Source organism: Brassica rapa, chromosome A05 (assembly GCF_000309985.2).
Source record: "Brassica rapa cultivar Chiifu-401-42 chromosome A05, CAAS_Brap_v3.01, whole genome shotgun sequence".
NCBI lineage: Eukaryota > Viridiplantae > Streptophyta > Magnoliopsida > Brassicales > Brassicaceae > Brassica > Brassica rapa.
The window spans coordinates 307,056-320,898 of NC_024799.2; the positions used below are offsets into that span (position 1 = coordinate 307,056).

At 39.4% G+C, this 13,843-nt stretch overlaps 5 protein-coding genes and 1 non-coding gene across 8 annotated transcripts; 3 read left to right on the top strand and 3 right to left on the bottom strand.

The window, feature by feature from the left end:
* The first annotated feature begins 279 nt into the window (after window positions 1–279).
* Window positions 280–2,062, top strand: LOC103866386. Its single transcript, XM_009144294.3, has 3 exons — window positions 280–1,194; window positions 1,314–1,661; window positions 1,750–2,062. Exons 1-3 carry the CDS (start codon window positions 756–758, stop codon window positions 1,938–1,940), a joined length of 978 nt encoding a protein of 325 aa, XP_009142542.1. The 5' UTR covers window positions 280–755; the 3' UTR covers window positions 1,941–2,062.
* Window positions 2,050–3,300, bottom strand: LOC103866387. Its single transcript, XM_009144296.3, has one exon. It carries the CDS (start codon window positions 3,049–3,051, stop codon window positions 2,134–2,136), a length of 918 nt encoding a protein of 305 aa, XP_009142544.1. The 5' UTR covers window positions 3,052–3,300; the 3' UTR covers window positions 2,050–2,133.
* Window positions 3,301–3,514: 214 nt separating this feature from the next.
* LOC103866388 (hepatoma-derived growth factor-related protein 2) lies at window positions 3,515–6,469 on the bottom strand. Of its 2 annotated transcripts, none has more exons than XM_009144297.2 (7): window positions 6,187–6,469; window positions 5,356–5,876; window positions 4,736–5,213; window positions 4,531–4,631; window positions 4,346–4,435; window positions 4,153–4,277; window positions 3,515–3,884 (listed from the first exon to the last, which is right to left on the bottom strand). In XM_009144297.2, exons 2-7 carry the CDS (start codon window positions 5,827–5,829, stop codon window positions 3,746–3,748), a joined length of 1,407 nt encoding a protein of 468 aa, XP_009142545.1. In that variant the 5' UTR covers window positions 5,830–5,876; window positions 6,187–6,469; the 3' UTR covers window positions 3,515–3,745. The 2 variants fall into 2 exon arrangements, with proteins under 2 accessions (XP_009142545.1, XP_033148463.1); XM_033292572.1 differs by having other exon boundaries at window positions 5,356–5,874; window positions 6,178–6,438.
* A 129-nt stretch (window positions 6,470–6,598) lies between these two features.
* On the top strand, window positions 6,599–9,698 carry LOC103866389 (DEAD-box ATP-dependent RNA helicase 24). Of its 2 annotated transcripts, XM_009144298.2 has the most exons (5): window positions 6,599–7,358; window positions 7,458–8,686; window positions 8,804–8,843; window positions 9,021–9,390; window positions 9,471–9,698. In XM_009144298.2, the coding sequence occupies exons 1-5, from the start codon at window positions 6,851–6,853 to the stop codon at window positions 9,520–9,522; spliced, it is 2,199 nt and encodes a 732-aa protein (XP_009142546.1). In that variant the 5' UTR covers window positions 6,599–6,850; the 3' UTR covers window positions 9,523–9,698. The 2 variants fall into 2 exon arrangements, 1 of the variants encoding a protein (XP_009142546.1); XR_004458560.1 differs by lacking the exon at window positions 8,804–8,843.
* An 856-nt stretch (window positions 9,699–10,554) lies between these two features.
* MIR403 (microRNA MIR403) lies at window positions 10,555–10,665 on the bottom strand. The gene has a single exon (NR_128653.1). It is a non-coding gene; the product is annotated as a microRNA MIR403 (primary transcript).
* Window positions 10,666–10,970: 305 nt separating this feature from the next.
* On the top strand, window positions 10,971–13,263 carry LOC103866390 (transcription factor UPBEAT1). The gene has a single exon (XM_033292573.1). The coding sequence runs from the start codon at window positions 12,870–12,872 to the stop codon at window positions 13,176–13,178; it is 309 nt and encodes a 102-aa protein (XP_033148464.1). The 5' UTR covers window positions 10,971–12,869; the 3' UTR covers window positions 13,179–13,263.
* Window positions 13,264–13,843: the final 580 nt, after the last annotated feature.

Sequence of the window (13,843 nt, forward strand, 5' to 3'; positions counted from 1 at the left end):
TGAATAAAGTTTCAACAATATTTAACTTTATTTTAAAGTACTCTGACTTCTCTCTAAGAAAGCCGCCGCCGTGAAATAGTTGCTCCGGTCAGGAGTGGCTTCCACAACCACCGTCGGTCCGGTTTTTGAGTTTTCTTTATTTTTCTGCGCATGTCTTACAAAATGAATGGAAGTCTACTATAATAGTCTCCCATCGTACTCATTGGGCTCACATCTTAACCCAGCCCATGTATTCAAACATATCATCAACTAAGAGTTTTTTTTAAGAACAGAACATCTACTACATGTGATATTCAAACATATATTTTCTTTTGGCGGCCCCACTTGAGGCCATATTCTTCTAAACCCCAGCATTAGTGTCAATTAGATGGGAAAATAAAATAAAAAAAGGCTTAAGATGTTTTTCTCTCTTTAGTAGTATAAATGGCCAAACAATGGCATCTAATATCACACCAAATAAGCTTCAATGCAAATCCTAACATTCCTAGAAAGTCTCTTGCATTAAATTGGCAAAGAAAAGTACAACAGAGATTGTATAATTATTAGTATTGAATTCTAGATACACCTCTCTGGCCCATTATTCATTTAACGGGCCACCAAATAGCTGGCCCCACTTTACTAATTGTCCTAAAAGTCGAACCGAACGTGTTCGCTCGCTCACCAACTATGTTCCACACATTACTTAAAAGGTCTCTCGGTCTTTGTCGTACTTGTACCCAATCTCCAACGTCCTCTCTCGTTTATTTTTCAAAAAAATGTCGCCGTCCTTTTGCTCCGGCCGTTTCTCCGTCGCTCTCTTCCTCGTTATCTCCGCCGTTCCCATCTCTTACCTCGTTTCCCTCGAGCGAGCCGTTCCTCCCACGCACGTGTTCTCTTACCATAGCTCCGGCTTCTTCCGCGAGTGCGCTAAATGGGACGACGCTGGTCGGAGATTCCTCGTCTCCTTCATGGACGGAGGCGGAATCGGCGAGGTCGTTCCTTCCGACGACGGTGACATCGACGCTCTTCGGGAAGTCACTTTGGTCAAAGACGCTGACCTCGCCGGAAACGCTTCCCTCGGAATCGTTATCGACCGCGACAGGAACCGTCTCCTCGTCGCCGTCGCAGATTTGCTTGGGAATCGTTATAGCGCTTTAGCTGCTTACGATATGTCCACGTGGCGCCGCGTCTTCCTAGCTGAGCTTAGCAGCCAGAGTAAGCATAGCTCTTATCTCTCTGTTTAGATTTGTGAAACAGTTAACTTTAGGTTCTGTCTCGACACCAAAAAATATTCTCTTTTTTATTGTTTTGTAATAATATTTTGATGAATGTAGGTAAGGAGAAATCGTTTGCGGACGATGTAGCTGTTGATGCACGTGGCAATGCTTATGTGACCGATGCAAAAGGAAGTAAAATCTGGAAAGTTGATGTCAATGGAGAGCTTGTCTCAACCATTGAGAGCCCTCTCTTCACTCCACCTGGATGGTACAATAACATGGTTGCTCTTAACGGCATTGTTTATCATCCGGATGGTTTCCTTATCGTCATCCACACTTTCTCCGGTCTCTTATACAAAATCGACCTGACTGACGATAAGGTCACTGTGGTTGAAGTTACTGGCGGCACGTTGAGGTTTGGTGATGGGCTTGAGTTGTTGTCTCCCACTAAGATTGTTGTTGCAGGTAAGTCTATAATGTTCTCATTTTTATGTCTACCAATGAATATAAGACAACTATATTAAAAAAAAAAATTATTTGTGAGTGTTTTTAGGTAGTCCTTCTGCGAGATTGGTGAAGAGCTCGGACGGGTGGCGGACAGCTACTGTAACAGGTTGGTTCAGTACCGGTATGGTTCACCGGATAGTCTCGTCTGCTACTTTGAAGGAAGGAAGAGTTTATCTAAACCACATTGTTGGATTTGGCTCTAACAAGAGACACATACTTGTAGAAGCTGTGTTTTAGATTGTTTAGTGTTTGTTAATCTCCTCTTAATGTCTCTTTAATGATTCTATTGAAATGATGTAAAGCCTCTCTTTATCAAATTTCATTTAATCTCTAGTATAAGATAAACAATCGTTAACATCTTTCCCATTGCAAATATCAACTTGAACCAAAAAAATGCATTCCATTAGTGACTTTATAACAAATGGTTACTTTACACTTTAGTATCACCTTCATTGTCATAATGAACAGAAGCTGTAGCAACAGTAGAAACTCCACGTGGACTTCTTCTACTTCCTTGTTCGAAAAGCAATATCATTCCAAACCATAAAGACCCTTTAACGATCCTAACCATACCGATCGTTACAACCATATAGTATAACCACCAATTCACAAAATCAACCGTTCCCACTTCAAAACTAACGTTACCATTATTACCATTGATTGGTAATAACAGCAACAATGCTCTTTTAGCCTCAGCCACACCAACCAAAGCCTCTACTTCATCCCGAAGCTTCCACCACCACAACGTCCCACAGCTCACGGCCAAAGCAACCCTCTCCACCACCGTCTCTTCTCTCCGGTGATGACCAGCGTCTCCTCCCATCAACGTGCTGTCCACCACCGGTCTCACGATCACCCTACACCACAGAAGCATTACCTCATGAAGACCAAAGAAAAACACTAGCCTGCTCAAGAAGTTACGTTCGCTCCCGATTATTAAACCGTCGGGGTACGTTCCTTCGAGGCCTAAACCGACGGAGATTTGAACAAGGAAAAGCGTCAGCCACGCGATGCTGACGTGTGGATAGAAGGGAATGGACCGGTTGGGATCTGTTGATGTGATCTTGGTGGTCAGACCAAGAACTAGAGTGTAAACGCTTATTAAAGAAACAAATGCATATGTGATCGCCGGGTTCGTGTAATGAAAGATAGAGAAGAAGAAAGATGAATCCGTTTGGGGAGGAGACTTGATCAAGGAGAAGAGGAAGGAAGCTGAAGAGAGACGGCTAAGGAGAAGGAAAGAGAGAGGGAGGAGGAGGCTGAGGAGAGTTGTTGTCAGTAGCCGGAAAGGTTTAACGAGCAGCTGCTCAGCCTCTCTGCGCCACTTTCCACCGCCGGCTATACTCATTTTTAATCTAAAAAGTGAAAGAAGGCTGAGAAGTTAAGAAACATAAAGCTAGTTTTTGTCTTATTTATATAATCTTTTTGTGGAAAAATGAAGATTTAAGTTTGAAGGAAAGATCAAGGAGTGGGTGCCATGTCTATAGTTTCAAGTTAGGTTGGATGAAAACGAATCATGCATATAAAGATAATTATAAAATACGTTTATACAATATTCATTATGATACATACGCATTATTAGAGATTATTTAAACACATAGAAAGAAGAGTGATGAAAAATCATTGCCTTTATTCTTTCCAATTAACAAGTTTCTGACTTGTCTCCACAAATTGTCAACTACACAAAACAAACAAAATATATTATGGAGAACAATAACTTCAGAGAGACGCAAACACAGCTGGGAAACGACGGCGTACTGCGCCCCCATCAAGCTCGCTTCAATAATAGAGACCTTTGTATCATGTCTTACTTTAATACATGTAGTTTATTATTAAAGAAGCAATTGGAGATTGTATATATATGAACTGCTATGATGTGACGGCCATGAGCTCAGCTCACATATGAAAAATGAACTATATCCAATCAGACAAGTCTGAAGCAAAGCAAAAGAAAAACTAAAACATTTCTTCTTCCTGTAATCTCTATAAACTCAGAGAGCTGAGAGTTGTTGATCTTTTGTATCAAAAAAAAAAATCAATATCTAAACCGGTGCGGTCTGTTGCTGCTGAACCGCCTTGTAACATTTGAGGCTGCAGAGAGGAAGCTTAGTCTTTGAATCACGATACTTGTAAGAATTGGTGCACGATGGACCAGCGCAGTTTTCTCGAGGAGGAGGATAGCTGCAGATAAAACAAAATGCTTTATATTGTTATAAATCAATGTTCTGAACTCCTCTTTATGTTTTATGAAACGTTACAACACAAAACATAATCCAAAAGAACAAAAAAAGGAGCCTAACTGTCGAGCATTCCTTAATCCTACATACCAAAAACATTTGAAGTATTGCCTATTTATATTGTTCACTAACAATCTGATGTAGCATTTGCTCACAAATAAATCAGCTATAAGACATACAGAGTTTTGTGCGAAAGAATACAACATATATACCTGAATGGTTTGGGATCGAACAGGCTAGGCACTTTGTCAATGGGAAACGAAACAGTTGTTCCATTAGGACCCATTATTGTTCTGATGTAGCTTGTCGAGGCCCTTTCCTCGTGTGCAGCTTTCTCCTGTTATCAATCCAACGCATATGCCTCAGTTTTTACTCATAAAAATGAGGTGGGTTTTATCTGAGTACCTGAGCCAATTCATCAAGTCGTTTTTTAATTTTGTCTTCACGCTTCTTCCTGCTCGAATCTTGTCCTAGAATTTTTCTAATGGCCTCAGCCTGTAGATACAAAACCAAGACCATCATCCCTATCATGAATTTTGCCAATATTTTAGATGCTCATAACGACGATAGAGAGACAGAAAAGCATCAACCTCAGACTCCCTTGCAGCCTTCTCAATCTGAACTTTTCTCCTCTGAGCAGCTTCTGCCTTCTTCAGTTGCTGCTCCATCTCTGAAAGATTCTCCTTTTTCCCTGTTTTATTTTCAACAGCATTTATCACACAACACATTACCAAACCTTTAGTGCAAAATATATATACTTATGAATCTGAAAGCAAAAGTTTTAAAAACCCATACTTCTCGAAGTAGTAGGAGGTAATCCATCTGGAAATTCAATGGCGCTTGATTTGCCAGATGCAGAAGCAAGGGTTCGTTGGCGACTAGTCATAGTAGATTGCCTCTTAACCTCATTACCAATCTCCTTTTCATCAGCCACCGAATCAAGTTCCTCCTCCTCATAATCCATCTCTTCAGAAACCTTTTCAGATGCAGTTTTGTTCTTCTGTTCCCCATTAGATGGCTTCAACAGCCTCCTCACGGACTCAGTCTCTTCATTACACACAGAGACATTCCTGTACTTGAGTTTCTCCAAATATCGGATCTCATCATCACTGTCATCATTGCTTTCGAAAACTCTCTTCTTGGGGGCTCTTTTGCTCTTGCGAACCGAGCCACTTGGCCCCCCTTGTTTACTCCTCCCCGTTTCGTCTTTCTCAGGGTTCCTATTGACACCTTCGAGACCAGCCTTCCTATCTAGAGGGGAATCTGAGCTCTCCTGCCATTAAATGTCAAAAGATATAGCATGAGCCTACGGTATCTACATTGTCAAAAAGCATCTTTCGGGTCTATAGACTCTATACAAAGCATTTACCAAGAATATCAATAGCATATATATATATCAAAGTAAGATACTTTACCTCCAAATCGTTGTTAGTAGTATCATTCACTGGTTTTGAAGACTTTCGAGATGAACCATTAGCATGAACGCTGATCTTAAGCTTCATTCTCTTTGTTTCACCCTCTAGCTCACCCAAAGCAGTTGCCTTTCCATTGATCCTACCATTACCTTCGTCTTCACGGCTAGTGTTCTTCCAGCTGGCAGGAGCGAGCACACCTTCAGTGGAGCGTTTGTTGATCTCTCTCCGAAGAGTACCATTGTTGCCTCTTTGGGATTCAGCTATAGAATCAGCCCTAGAGATACAGTGGCTAAGACTAAACTCCTTCCTTGTAGGGTTAGTATCGAATGCAGGTATATCATCACTGGAGATCTTGCTCAAATTATCTGAAGGAGTGGATCCCTCAAGGCGAGGACGACGACGACAAGTCAAGCTACGTTTCTTCCTCACCGTATTATTCATACCATCCAAATGAGCACCACCGTTAGGTTCCATTGTATAGAGGCATATACACTAACTAACTGAAGATCGAGAAACCTCCACTGAGAAATAAAACATGTAATGCATTAGACAAAGCAAGCAAACAGATGGATCACAAAGGAGAAATCTTTGTTGAGAACTGAAATCAAAATCAGAATCCATGAACAATCAAAACGAATGATCAATGATAAGCGAGAACTAAGTACGATCTCTAGAGAATCCACAGATCGGAAACCAATTCGAAACGATCGATTCAACAACAAAATGATAAGAACCCATCAAGCAATAACACGAAAGATACAAACTTTCAAACTTATATACGATCATCATCACAAGAAACAATCGAAATCAAAAGAGGCAGCTGAAGAATACCTTAGATAGCTCAGAAAAGAATCCGAGAGAAGATAGAGAAGAAGAAGATGATGATGATGATGATGAGAATCGGAAACCCGTAAATATAATTTTGGGAGATTGAATTGTGGAAGAAGAAGGAGAAGAAGAATTAGGGTTGGGGAAAGAGTCAGGAAAAAGAATTAAGACAACAAGGAGAGGAGCCAAGTAGTAGTAGTTGTAGTAAAGAGGTGAGAGACTTATTATCTCCTTCTTCTCCATCTCTTTTTTTTTTTAACACACTCACAATCAAAAAAAAAATCAAAAGATCCCTTTTTTTTATCGGGTTAGTTATATATACGGTCGGGTTTGGATTTTGATGCTCCCTTCCCCCTTTAGGACAGCATTTGACTCGGTGAGTGAGCCGTCTCAGAACATAACTCGAGTCCCTTTGTTTTTTTGTTCTCTCATCTCTTTCCTTTGTTTCCTTTCTGCTGCTAAAGCTTGTATTATGGAAGGAACTTATATATGGGCCTTTTATACTGAATTGTGTATATGGGCCTTTATAAATGCTTAGCTAAGGCCCATTATTTGCCCAATCATACAAACAAGTCGGCAAACCTGAGACTGTCCTTCTCAGTTCACATATCGCCCGGAGAAAAAGAAAAAAAAAAAACACAAATCCCTAAATTAGCTGAAAGAACTCATGTCTAATCGGAACTCTCAGCGGTTTCGCGGCGGAGACAACTCCGAAGACGCCGATGTAGACAACATCGATTTCATCGACAACGAAGAGGAGGAAGAACAAGCCGTTCATAACGGTGGCGGCGACGACGAAGACGAGATCGATCCACTAGACGCGTTCATGGAAGGAATCCACCAAGAGATGAAGTCTGCTCCGCCTCCCAAGCCAAAGGCGAAAGCAGAGAGGTACAAGGACGACGACGACGATCACGTCGTGAGTTTCCTCAAGGCCAAGAAGGATCTGGGCCTCACGCTAGCTGCCGACGCGCTCAACGCGGGCTACAACTCCGACGAGGAAGTCTACGCTGCCGCCAAGGCGGTAGACGCGGGGATGCTCGAGTACGATTCCGATGATAATCCCATTGTTGTCGATAAAAGGAAGATCGAGCCTATTCAAGCTCTTGATCACAGCTCCATCGATTACGAACCTATTAACAAAGACTTCTACGAGGAGGTTGATTCAATATCCAGTAAGTCTAAACCGGTTTAAACCGGTTATAAACAATTTAAATCAATCTAATTAGTGTTAATCTCTTAAATCAAGCTATAATGTTAGTTCAAATCCACAGGAATGAGTGAGCAAGAAGCTTTGGATTATCGTCACAGTTTGGGGATTCGTGTATCCGGTTTCGATGTTCCTAGGCCAGTGAAGACCTTTGAGGATTGTGGCTTCTCCTCACAGATCATGAGTGCTATCAAGAAACAAGCTTATGAGAAACCCACAACCATCCAGTGTCAGGCTTTACCCGTTGTGTTATCCGGTAGAGATGTTATTGGTATAGCTAAAACTGGTTCAGGGAAGACTGCAGCTTTTGTTCTTCCTATGATTGTTCATATTATGGATCACCCTGAGCTTCGGAGGGAAGAAGGTCCTATTGGTGTCATATGTGCTCCAACTAGGGAACTTGCTCATCAGATATACTTGGAAGCTAAGAAGTTTTCGAAAGCGTATGGGTTGCGAGTCTCAGCTGTGTATGGTGGAATGGGGAAGCATGAGCAGTTTAGAGAGCTCAAGGCGGGATGCGAGATTGTTGTTGCTACTCCTGGGAGGTTGATAGATATGCTGAAGATGAAGGCTTTGACGATGATGAGAGCCTCTTATTTGGTTCTTGATGAGGCTGATCGGATGTTTGACCTTGGGTTTGAGCCGCAGGTGAGGTCTATCGTTGGTCAGATTCGTCCAGATCGTCAGACTTTGCTGTTCTCAGCTACTATGCCTTGGAAAGTTGAGAAGTTAGCTAGGGAGATCCTTTCAGATCCTATTAGAGTCACTGTTGGTGAAGCTGGGATGGCTAATGAGGATATCACACAAGTTGTGAATGTGATACCATCAGATGCTGATAAACTCCCTTGGCTACTTGAGAAGCTACCTGGAATGATTGATGAAGGTGACGTGTTAGTGTTTGCTTCTAAAAAAGCCACTGTTGATGAGATTGAGGCTCAGCTTACTCTGAATGCTTTTAAAGTGGCTGCCCTTCACGGTGATAAAGACCAGGCCTCACGAATGGAAACTTTGCAGAAGTTCAAATCTGGAGTTTACCATGTGCTAGTTGCTACCGATGTTGCTGCCAGAGGTCTTGATATCAAGTCGCTTAAGACAGTGGTTAACTACGACACTGCAAAGGACATGGACATGCATGTACATCGTATTGGTAGGACTGGTCGTGCTGGTGACAAAGACGGGGTTGCCTACACGCTTGTTACGCAGAGAGAGGCTAGATTTGCTGGTGAATTGATAAACAGTCTGGTTGCTGCTGGTCAGAATGTGCCTCCAGAACTCATGGATCTCGCCATGAAGGTAATAGCAGCTCCATTCCACTAGTTCTATTCATGCTATGATTGTCCATCCTACTTGCTCCATTGCACCACTCTAGTTTCATGATTGTTGAGTAAATTTACTTTTGCAAATCAATAGGATGGACGATTCAAGTCCAAGCGTGACGGAAGAAAAGGAGGTAAGCATATGTTAGCTCTATTGAGTACTATGTTCTTTTGCGAAGAGAAACCTTTCAGTAGATTTGAATTGATGGAGATGATCTGTGGTCAATGTTTTTCTTTGCATAAGCCTTTTTGTCAATTGTGATAATCCATCCAAAGAGCTGTGCATGATCTATGAATCTCTTGTTATATAGGTGGGAAGAAAGGTCGAGGACGAGGCGGTGGTGGTGGAAATAGAGGAGTACGAGGAGTTGATTTTGGTCTTGGTATTGGCTTTAACTCGGAATCAAGTGGGACACCGTCTCAAGCTGCACCAAGTAGAAAGGGGGTGATCAATTCTGTGAGGACGGGAGTAATGGCCCAATTCAAGAATAGCTTTGTGGCTGCTACGCCATCGAACCCACAAAGCCAAGGAGGCTATCCGAACAAGAGACCATCTCTAATGGGATTTGTCTCAGGTGGAACCATTGGTGGGGACATGGGTAGAACTCAGACTCAAGCCCCCCCAGTAGCAGCTAGTCATAATGCTTCATTGCATAACTCCAGTCAAAAGACTCCACAGAGGTGTGATTCGTTTTAGTTTCACTGTTTTACTTGCTAGGTTTGATCTGTTAGCTGATTTGATCTGATCTTTGCTGTTACAGTTCTGAAGAGCGACCAAGAGAGAGGAAAAGGAGGTCTGGTTGGGATAATTGATTGCATTTAGTAGTAATGGCTGGAAGTGTTTTTACAGTCTTGTTGTATCAGTTGTCTCGAAAAAACATTATTTATCCGTCCTGTTTTAGCTCTCGAATATCTTCTAAATGTCACATGTGTTGTTTACTAGCTACGAGGAAACGAAGCAAAGGATAGAAATAAAAAGTTTTGTGTGATCGCAGTGAGCAAATGAGGTGGTGAAACAGGGTTTAAATTACAAAGCATTACATCAAACAAAAGTTACTAGAGAGTTCCCACCGTGAATTCTTTCTTTTAAACTGATAAAGACCAATCTCTCTGTGGCATCAAGACGGAAAGATTCCACCACAATCTGCGCCTTAGTAGTATGACATCACACGTGCGCTCATTCACATCAGCGACGACGTCTTTGATGTCTACTCTTATAACATCACACGTGAAGGACGATGATGGCCCAATCTTTTTTCAACGTTGTACTAATTTAAGGCCCACTAGAGAGGAAGATGTAAAACGCATTTTAATCTCCGTTGAGATTTGACGGTCTCCGTTCTCGCGAATAATAATCGGAGAATAGTTGGAGCTTTCTTATTCAAGAAATCGAGGAATGTTGTTACATGGGTTTGTGAAGATCGTACAGGTTATTTTGTAACAAGTTTTGTCTCAAACTAAAAGAAAGAAGCAACAGTGTTGGTGAAACACACAACCTTGTGTCGAGATTAATTACAACACATAATAGTATCATTACAAGAACCAGAACAGAGCTAACTCAACTTAGATTGTAAATTAAGTCAAACACATCATAATTATAAATCTAACCAGACTGACAAAGTGACAATTAAAGAAGATGCATAAATAGAAACGATATCACTTGATGGCTCTCCAATCGATCATACCAAACATAGTAATAAACTTTTGTTTCCCAAAGTAGAAAACTAGATCTTGATTTCGAACAGCACTTAAAACACTATCCAAAATCCTATAGCAATCATCAACATCAGTCAATAACGAAAACAAATATATGATTCCGAGCATAGATCTACAAAAGAATATTTGAAAAGACAGATTACGAGTTTGTGCGTGAATCTAATCCAACAACAAGATAGGATTACTACATGAGCATACGAATTAGATTCACGCACAAAACATGTAATATGACTCTTCTCTAATGCAAAATCTTCTTCATCTTATTTTGAGAGAGAGAGAGAGAGACTACTTTTAGGGAAATTGCACCCCATACACTAGACTTTTACCCTAATTAACCAAATACCTTAAATCCCACAATGTTATACTTTTTTCCATAGACACAAACTAGTCACATCATAGGTATTTTCATTTTTTTAGGGTTTTAAACCAATTCACCCCTACTTTTATCTGCCGACGCAATAGAGGTAGATAAGAATATCTTCCTTCTTATTGGCTATACCTACTTTGTATTCTATCAAAATGTCGGTTTATGGATCAGACCGCATACACAATAAACGGGCCAATCTCAATCCTATTATTCTAAATGGCCCCTAAACCCAACTGTTATTTCTAGTTTTGGCCCAGCATATGCGATATTTTTATACTATATATTAGATTTTTCACTCTAAATTTAGGTTACTATCTACTCGATGGTAACTTGTAAACATAACATTCCACTTTTAGATTCGATTGGAATGATCTTCTATTTCGTTTAGTATCTTCATTCGATGACAGACACACATGTTACCATTTACAATTACCAAACGCGAATGTGGTGTGCGTACAAAACCTATGTATATTCGGTCATTACTTAAGCAAATTTTAAAAGTTTTACGATAAAATAACAAAATATTAATTGAGATGTATTTTGGGTGGTCTAGACGAATAGGAGGATATAAGAACATGTGCATGCACGTTGAGCTTATATACATACAACGTGCTAACACGCGATCAATCTCGACCACTAAACTTTCCATCATGGCTAGCTATAGTTCATATATATGTAAACCTACCTTCATTAGTTAGGTACTTTTCACGTTACCTAGTCATTCATAAACTATAATGCATGTTGTTCAAAAAAAAAAAGTCATTCATAAACTATATACTCATACGCAGATCAATCATATGTTTAGTTAATGTTAAGCTAATTCTCTCAATTATTAAGTTCAATGTTTCGTGTTGACGGCGATGGGAGATATATACATTGAATCTAATAGTCTCCGAGGATGTCTGATCATCATCGCTCCACGAATCTGCTTCTTCTTTCTTCCCTTTTTAAAAATAAAAAACACATGACGAGCGAAGAACATAATCTTTTAAGATGCTCCAATCAAATCCACTCACGAAAATAAAATTCTTAAATGAGAATTCCACAAATTCAAAGAAACATTGAAGATATCGCATGTTCTTATGTCTTTTAAAATTAAAACCTTAACCCAATCCTCAACATCGTTATCTACTTTGTCTAGAAAAATAAAACACCTAAAACTGCTCGTGAGTGCTTTTGTAATTGTAGCATTAGTTTATTTTTATTTGTTATTTAGTTGTGCCGGCTTATATCAGCTGGAAATAACGAGATACAAAGAGCTCAATAAAAGCAAAAGCATCAAGACAACCAATTAGCCATATTTTATCATATCTGTCAAAATGGATATGAATTCAAACTATGTGCATCGTAGCAAAATCAAAACGATCGATGTGTGTTTCTGAAATCGTTTATGCATCAGAAAATATATACATACACAAAATTCATATAATATATTGACATTTTCATCTTATCAAGCACCACCTTCTTAATACACATGGACTGCGTGTAAATTAGATAAGTATTTAATATACAAAGAATAAAGCATAAAGATAATTACATTCTTATTGTTTTTTTCCGTTACATTATTATCGTTGATTCGCCGACTTTGGTAAACTCGAACTAATTGGTCGCAAAATTAAAATATTATAAAGAACAAAGGAGGAATAGGACAGGGTGTTTATGGTGATGTGAATGGGAAGAAAGTTGGTGTTTTAAGCATGTAGGAGGGTTGGGTGGTGATGACAATCATGTGAGTGCATGTGCATCGCGTTGTATTTTGGTGACATTTACTCAGCTAAACTCTAATTATCCATACATATTAACATTTAAAAACTCAATAACAAAAACATCATTGTGGACACTTGTCCAAATATCATCCAATCCTTTTGGGATAGAAAAGAGAACCTTCTCAGAAGCTGACCTCCGTTTAGAGTTATATCTAAAGATCACTGACCTTTATCTATGTCTATATAAACGAAGGCCATCTCATATATGCATCATACTAGAAAATTTTTATGGAGTTATTATCCCTTGTCTAGACAACATTCTTTCATCACATTACATCAACCAAAAGAACATTCTTACATCATTTACAATAATGGGAGTAACCTTAGAAGGTCAAAGAAAGGAATCAGTTTGGGTGTCGATGAGAAGACAAAGAGCACGAAGGGCCCTTGTGAAGAAGATCATGATCCGACCGAAAAAGAATCTAGAGGCTTCTAGAAGACCATGTCGTGCGATTCATAAACGAGTCAAGACGCTGAAAGAGCTTGTTCCGAACACCAAATCATCAGAAGGTTTGGATGGACTCTTTAGACAGACGGCAGATTATATTTTGGCTTTGGAAATGAAAGTGAGAGTTATGCAGACAATGGTTCAGGTTTTGACCGAAACTGATTGTATGTAATCACCTCAATATATTTTTGTAAATCTTGCTGGTTTAAAAAAAATCTTATTATTAATATAATAAGTGCTTTTTGTTTTTATTTGTTCGTCTTTATTTATCTTGTGTGATTGTCCTGTGTTGTGCTATATAAAAAAGGAAAAAAATTTATAAACAAGAAAATCAATGAAAATTCTGTCCAGTTAGAGATTATATATATGCAAAATGAAGGAGGCCAATAAAAGTGTTCAACCAATATAACCCACGACGACTGTGTAATTGAGAAAATAATGTTTAACGTTGGGCTTTGTATATATCATGTAGGCCGTACATAAACATAACAATCCTTTTTGGGTCCATATTATGGAACACCTGAGTTCAGAGTGTGAATGTCAATATGTCATTTGCAAACCCTTTTTTTATAGCGATATCACTTTGGTTTCTTTTTATATGTAAAAGATGGTGAAAGTGTTACTATTTACTTTCAAAAATTTTTTTTTTTTTTTTTTTTGGTCAAAACTATTTACTTTCAAAATAATACTCTTAATATCCTTGAAATGCGAGCGATTTTGTAGTAAAGTGATACTGTTTCAAGATAAATGTTTTGAATTATGCGGATGGATCGTGGTGATAGTGATAGATAACAAATACAATTGTTTGATGTCCACGTATCATCTAGTCCTTTCATT

What these genes read in the sequence shown, in the direction of transcription:
- LOC103866386 (XM_009144294.3), top strand. Translation starts at nt 756, where the DNA reads ATGTCGCCGTCCTTTTGCTCCGGCCGTTTCTCCGTCGCTCTCTTCCTC. An exon ending in AGCTGAGCTTAGCAGCCAGA is followed by an intron (nt 1,195 to 1,313) that starts GTAAGCATAGCT and finishes TGATGAATGTAG; the next exon opens with GTAAGGAGAAATCGTTTGCG. An exon ending in CACTAAGATTGTTGTTGCAG is followed by an intron (nt 1,662 to 1,749) that starts GTAAGTCTATAA and finishes GAGTGTTTTTAG; the next exon opens with GTAGTCCTTCTGCGAGATTG.
- LOC103866387 (XM_009144296.3), bottom strand. Translation starts at nt 3,051, where the DNA reads ATGAGTATAGCCGGCGGTGGAAAGTGGCGCAGAGAGGCTGAGCAGCTG.
- LOC103866388 (XM_009144297.2), bottom strand. Translation starts at nt 5,829, where the DNA reads ATGGAACCTAACGGTGGTGCTCATTTGGATGGTATGAATAATACGGTG. An exon ending in CTACTAACAACGATTTGGAG is followed by an intron (nt 5,214 to 5,355) that starts GTAAAGTATCTT and finishes ATTTAATGGCAG; the next exon opens with GAGAGCTCAGATTCCCCTCT. An exon ending in TTCGATCCCAAACCATTCAG is followed by an intron (nt 3,885 to 4,152) that starts GTATATATGTTG and finishes TTTTATCTGCAG; the next exon opens with CTATCCTCCTCCTCGAGAAA.
- LOC103866389 (XM_009144298.2), top strand. Translation starts at nt 6,851, where the DNA reads ATGTCTAATCGGAACTCTCAGCGGTTTCGCGGCGGAGACAACTCCGAA. An exon ending in TCATGGATCTCGCCATGAAG is followed by an intron (nt 8,687 to 8,803) that starts GTAATAGCAGCT and finishes GCAAATCAATAG; the next exon opens with GATGGACGATTCAAGTCCAA. An exon ending in AGTCAAAAGACTCCACAGAG is followed by an intron (nt 9,391 to 9,470) that starts GTGTGATTCGTT and finishes TTGCTGTTACAG; the next exon opens with TTCTGAAGAGCGACCAAGAG.
- LOC103866390 (XM_033292573.1), top strand. Translation starts at nt 12,870, where the DNA reads ATGGGAGTAACCTTAGAAGGTCAAAGAAAGGAATCAGTTTGGGTGTCG.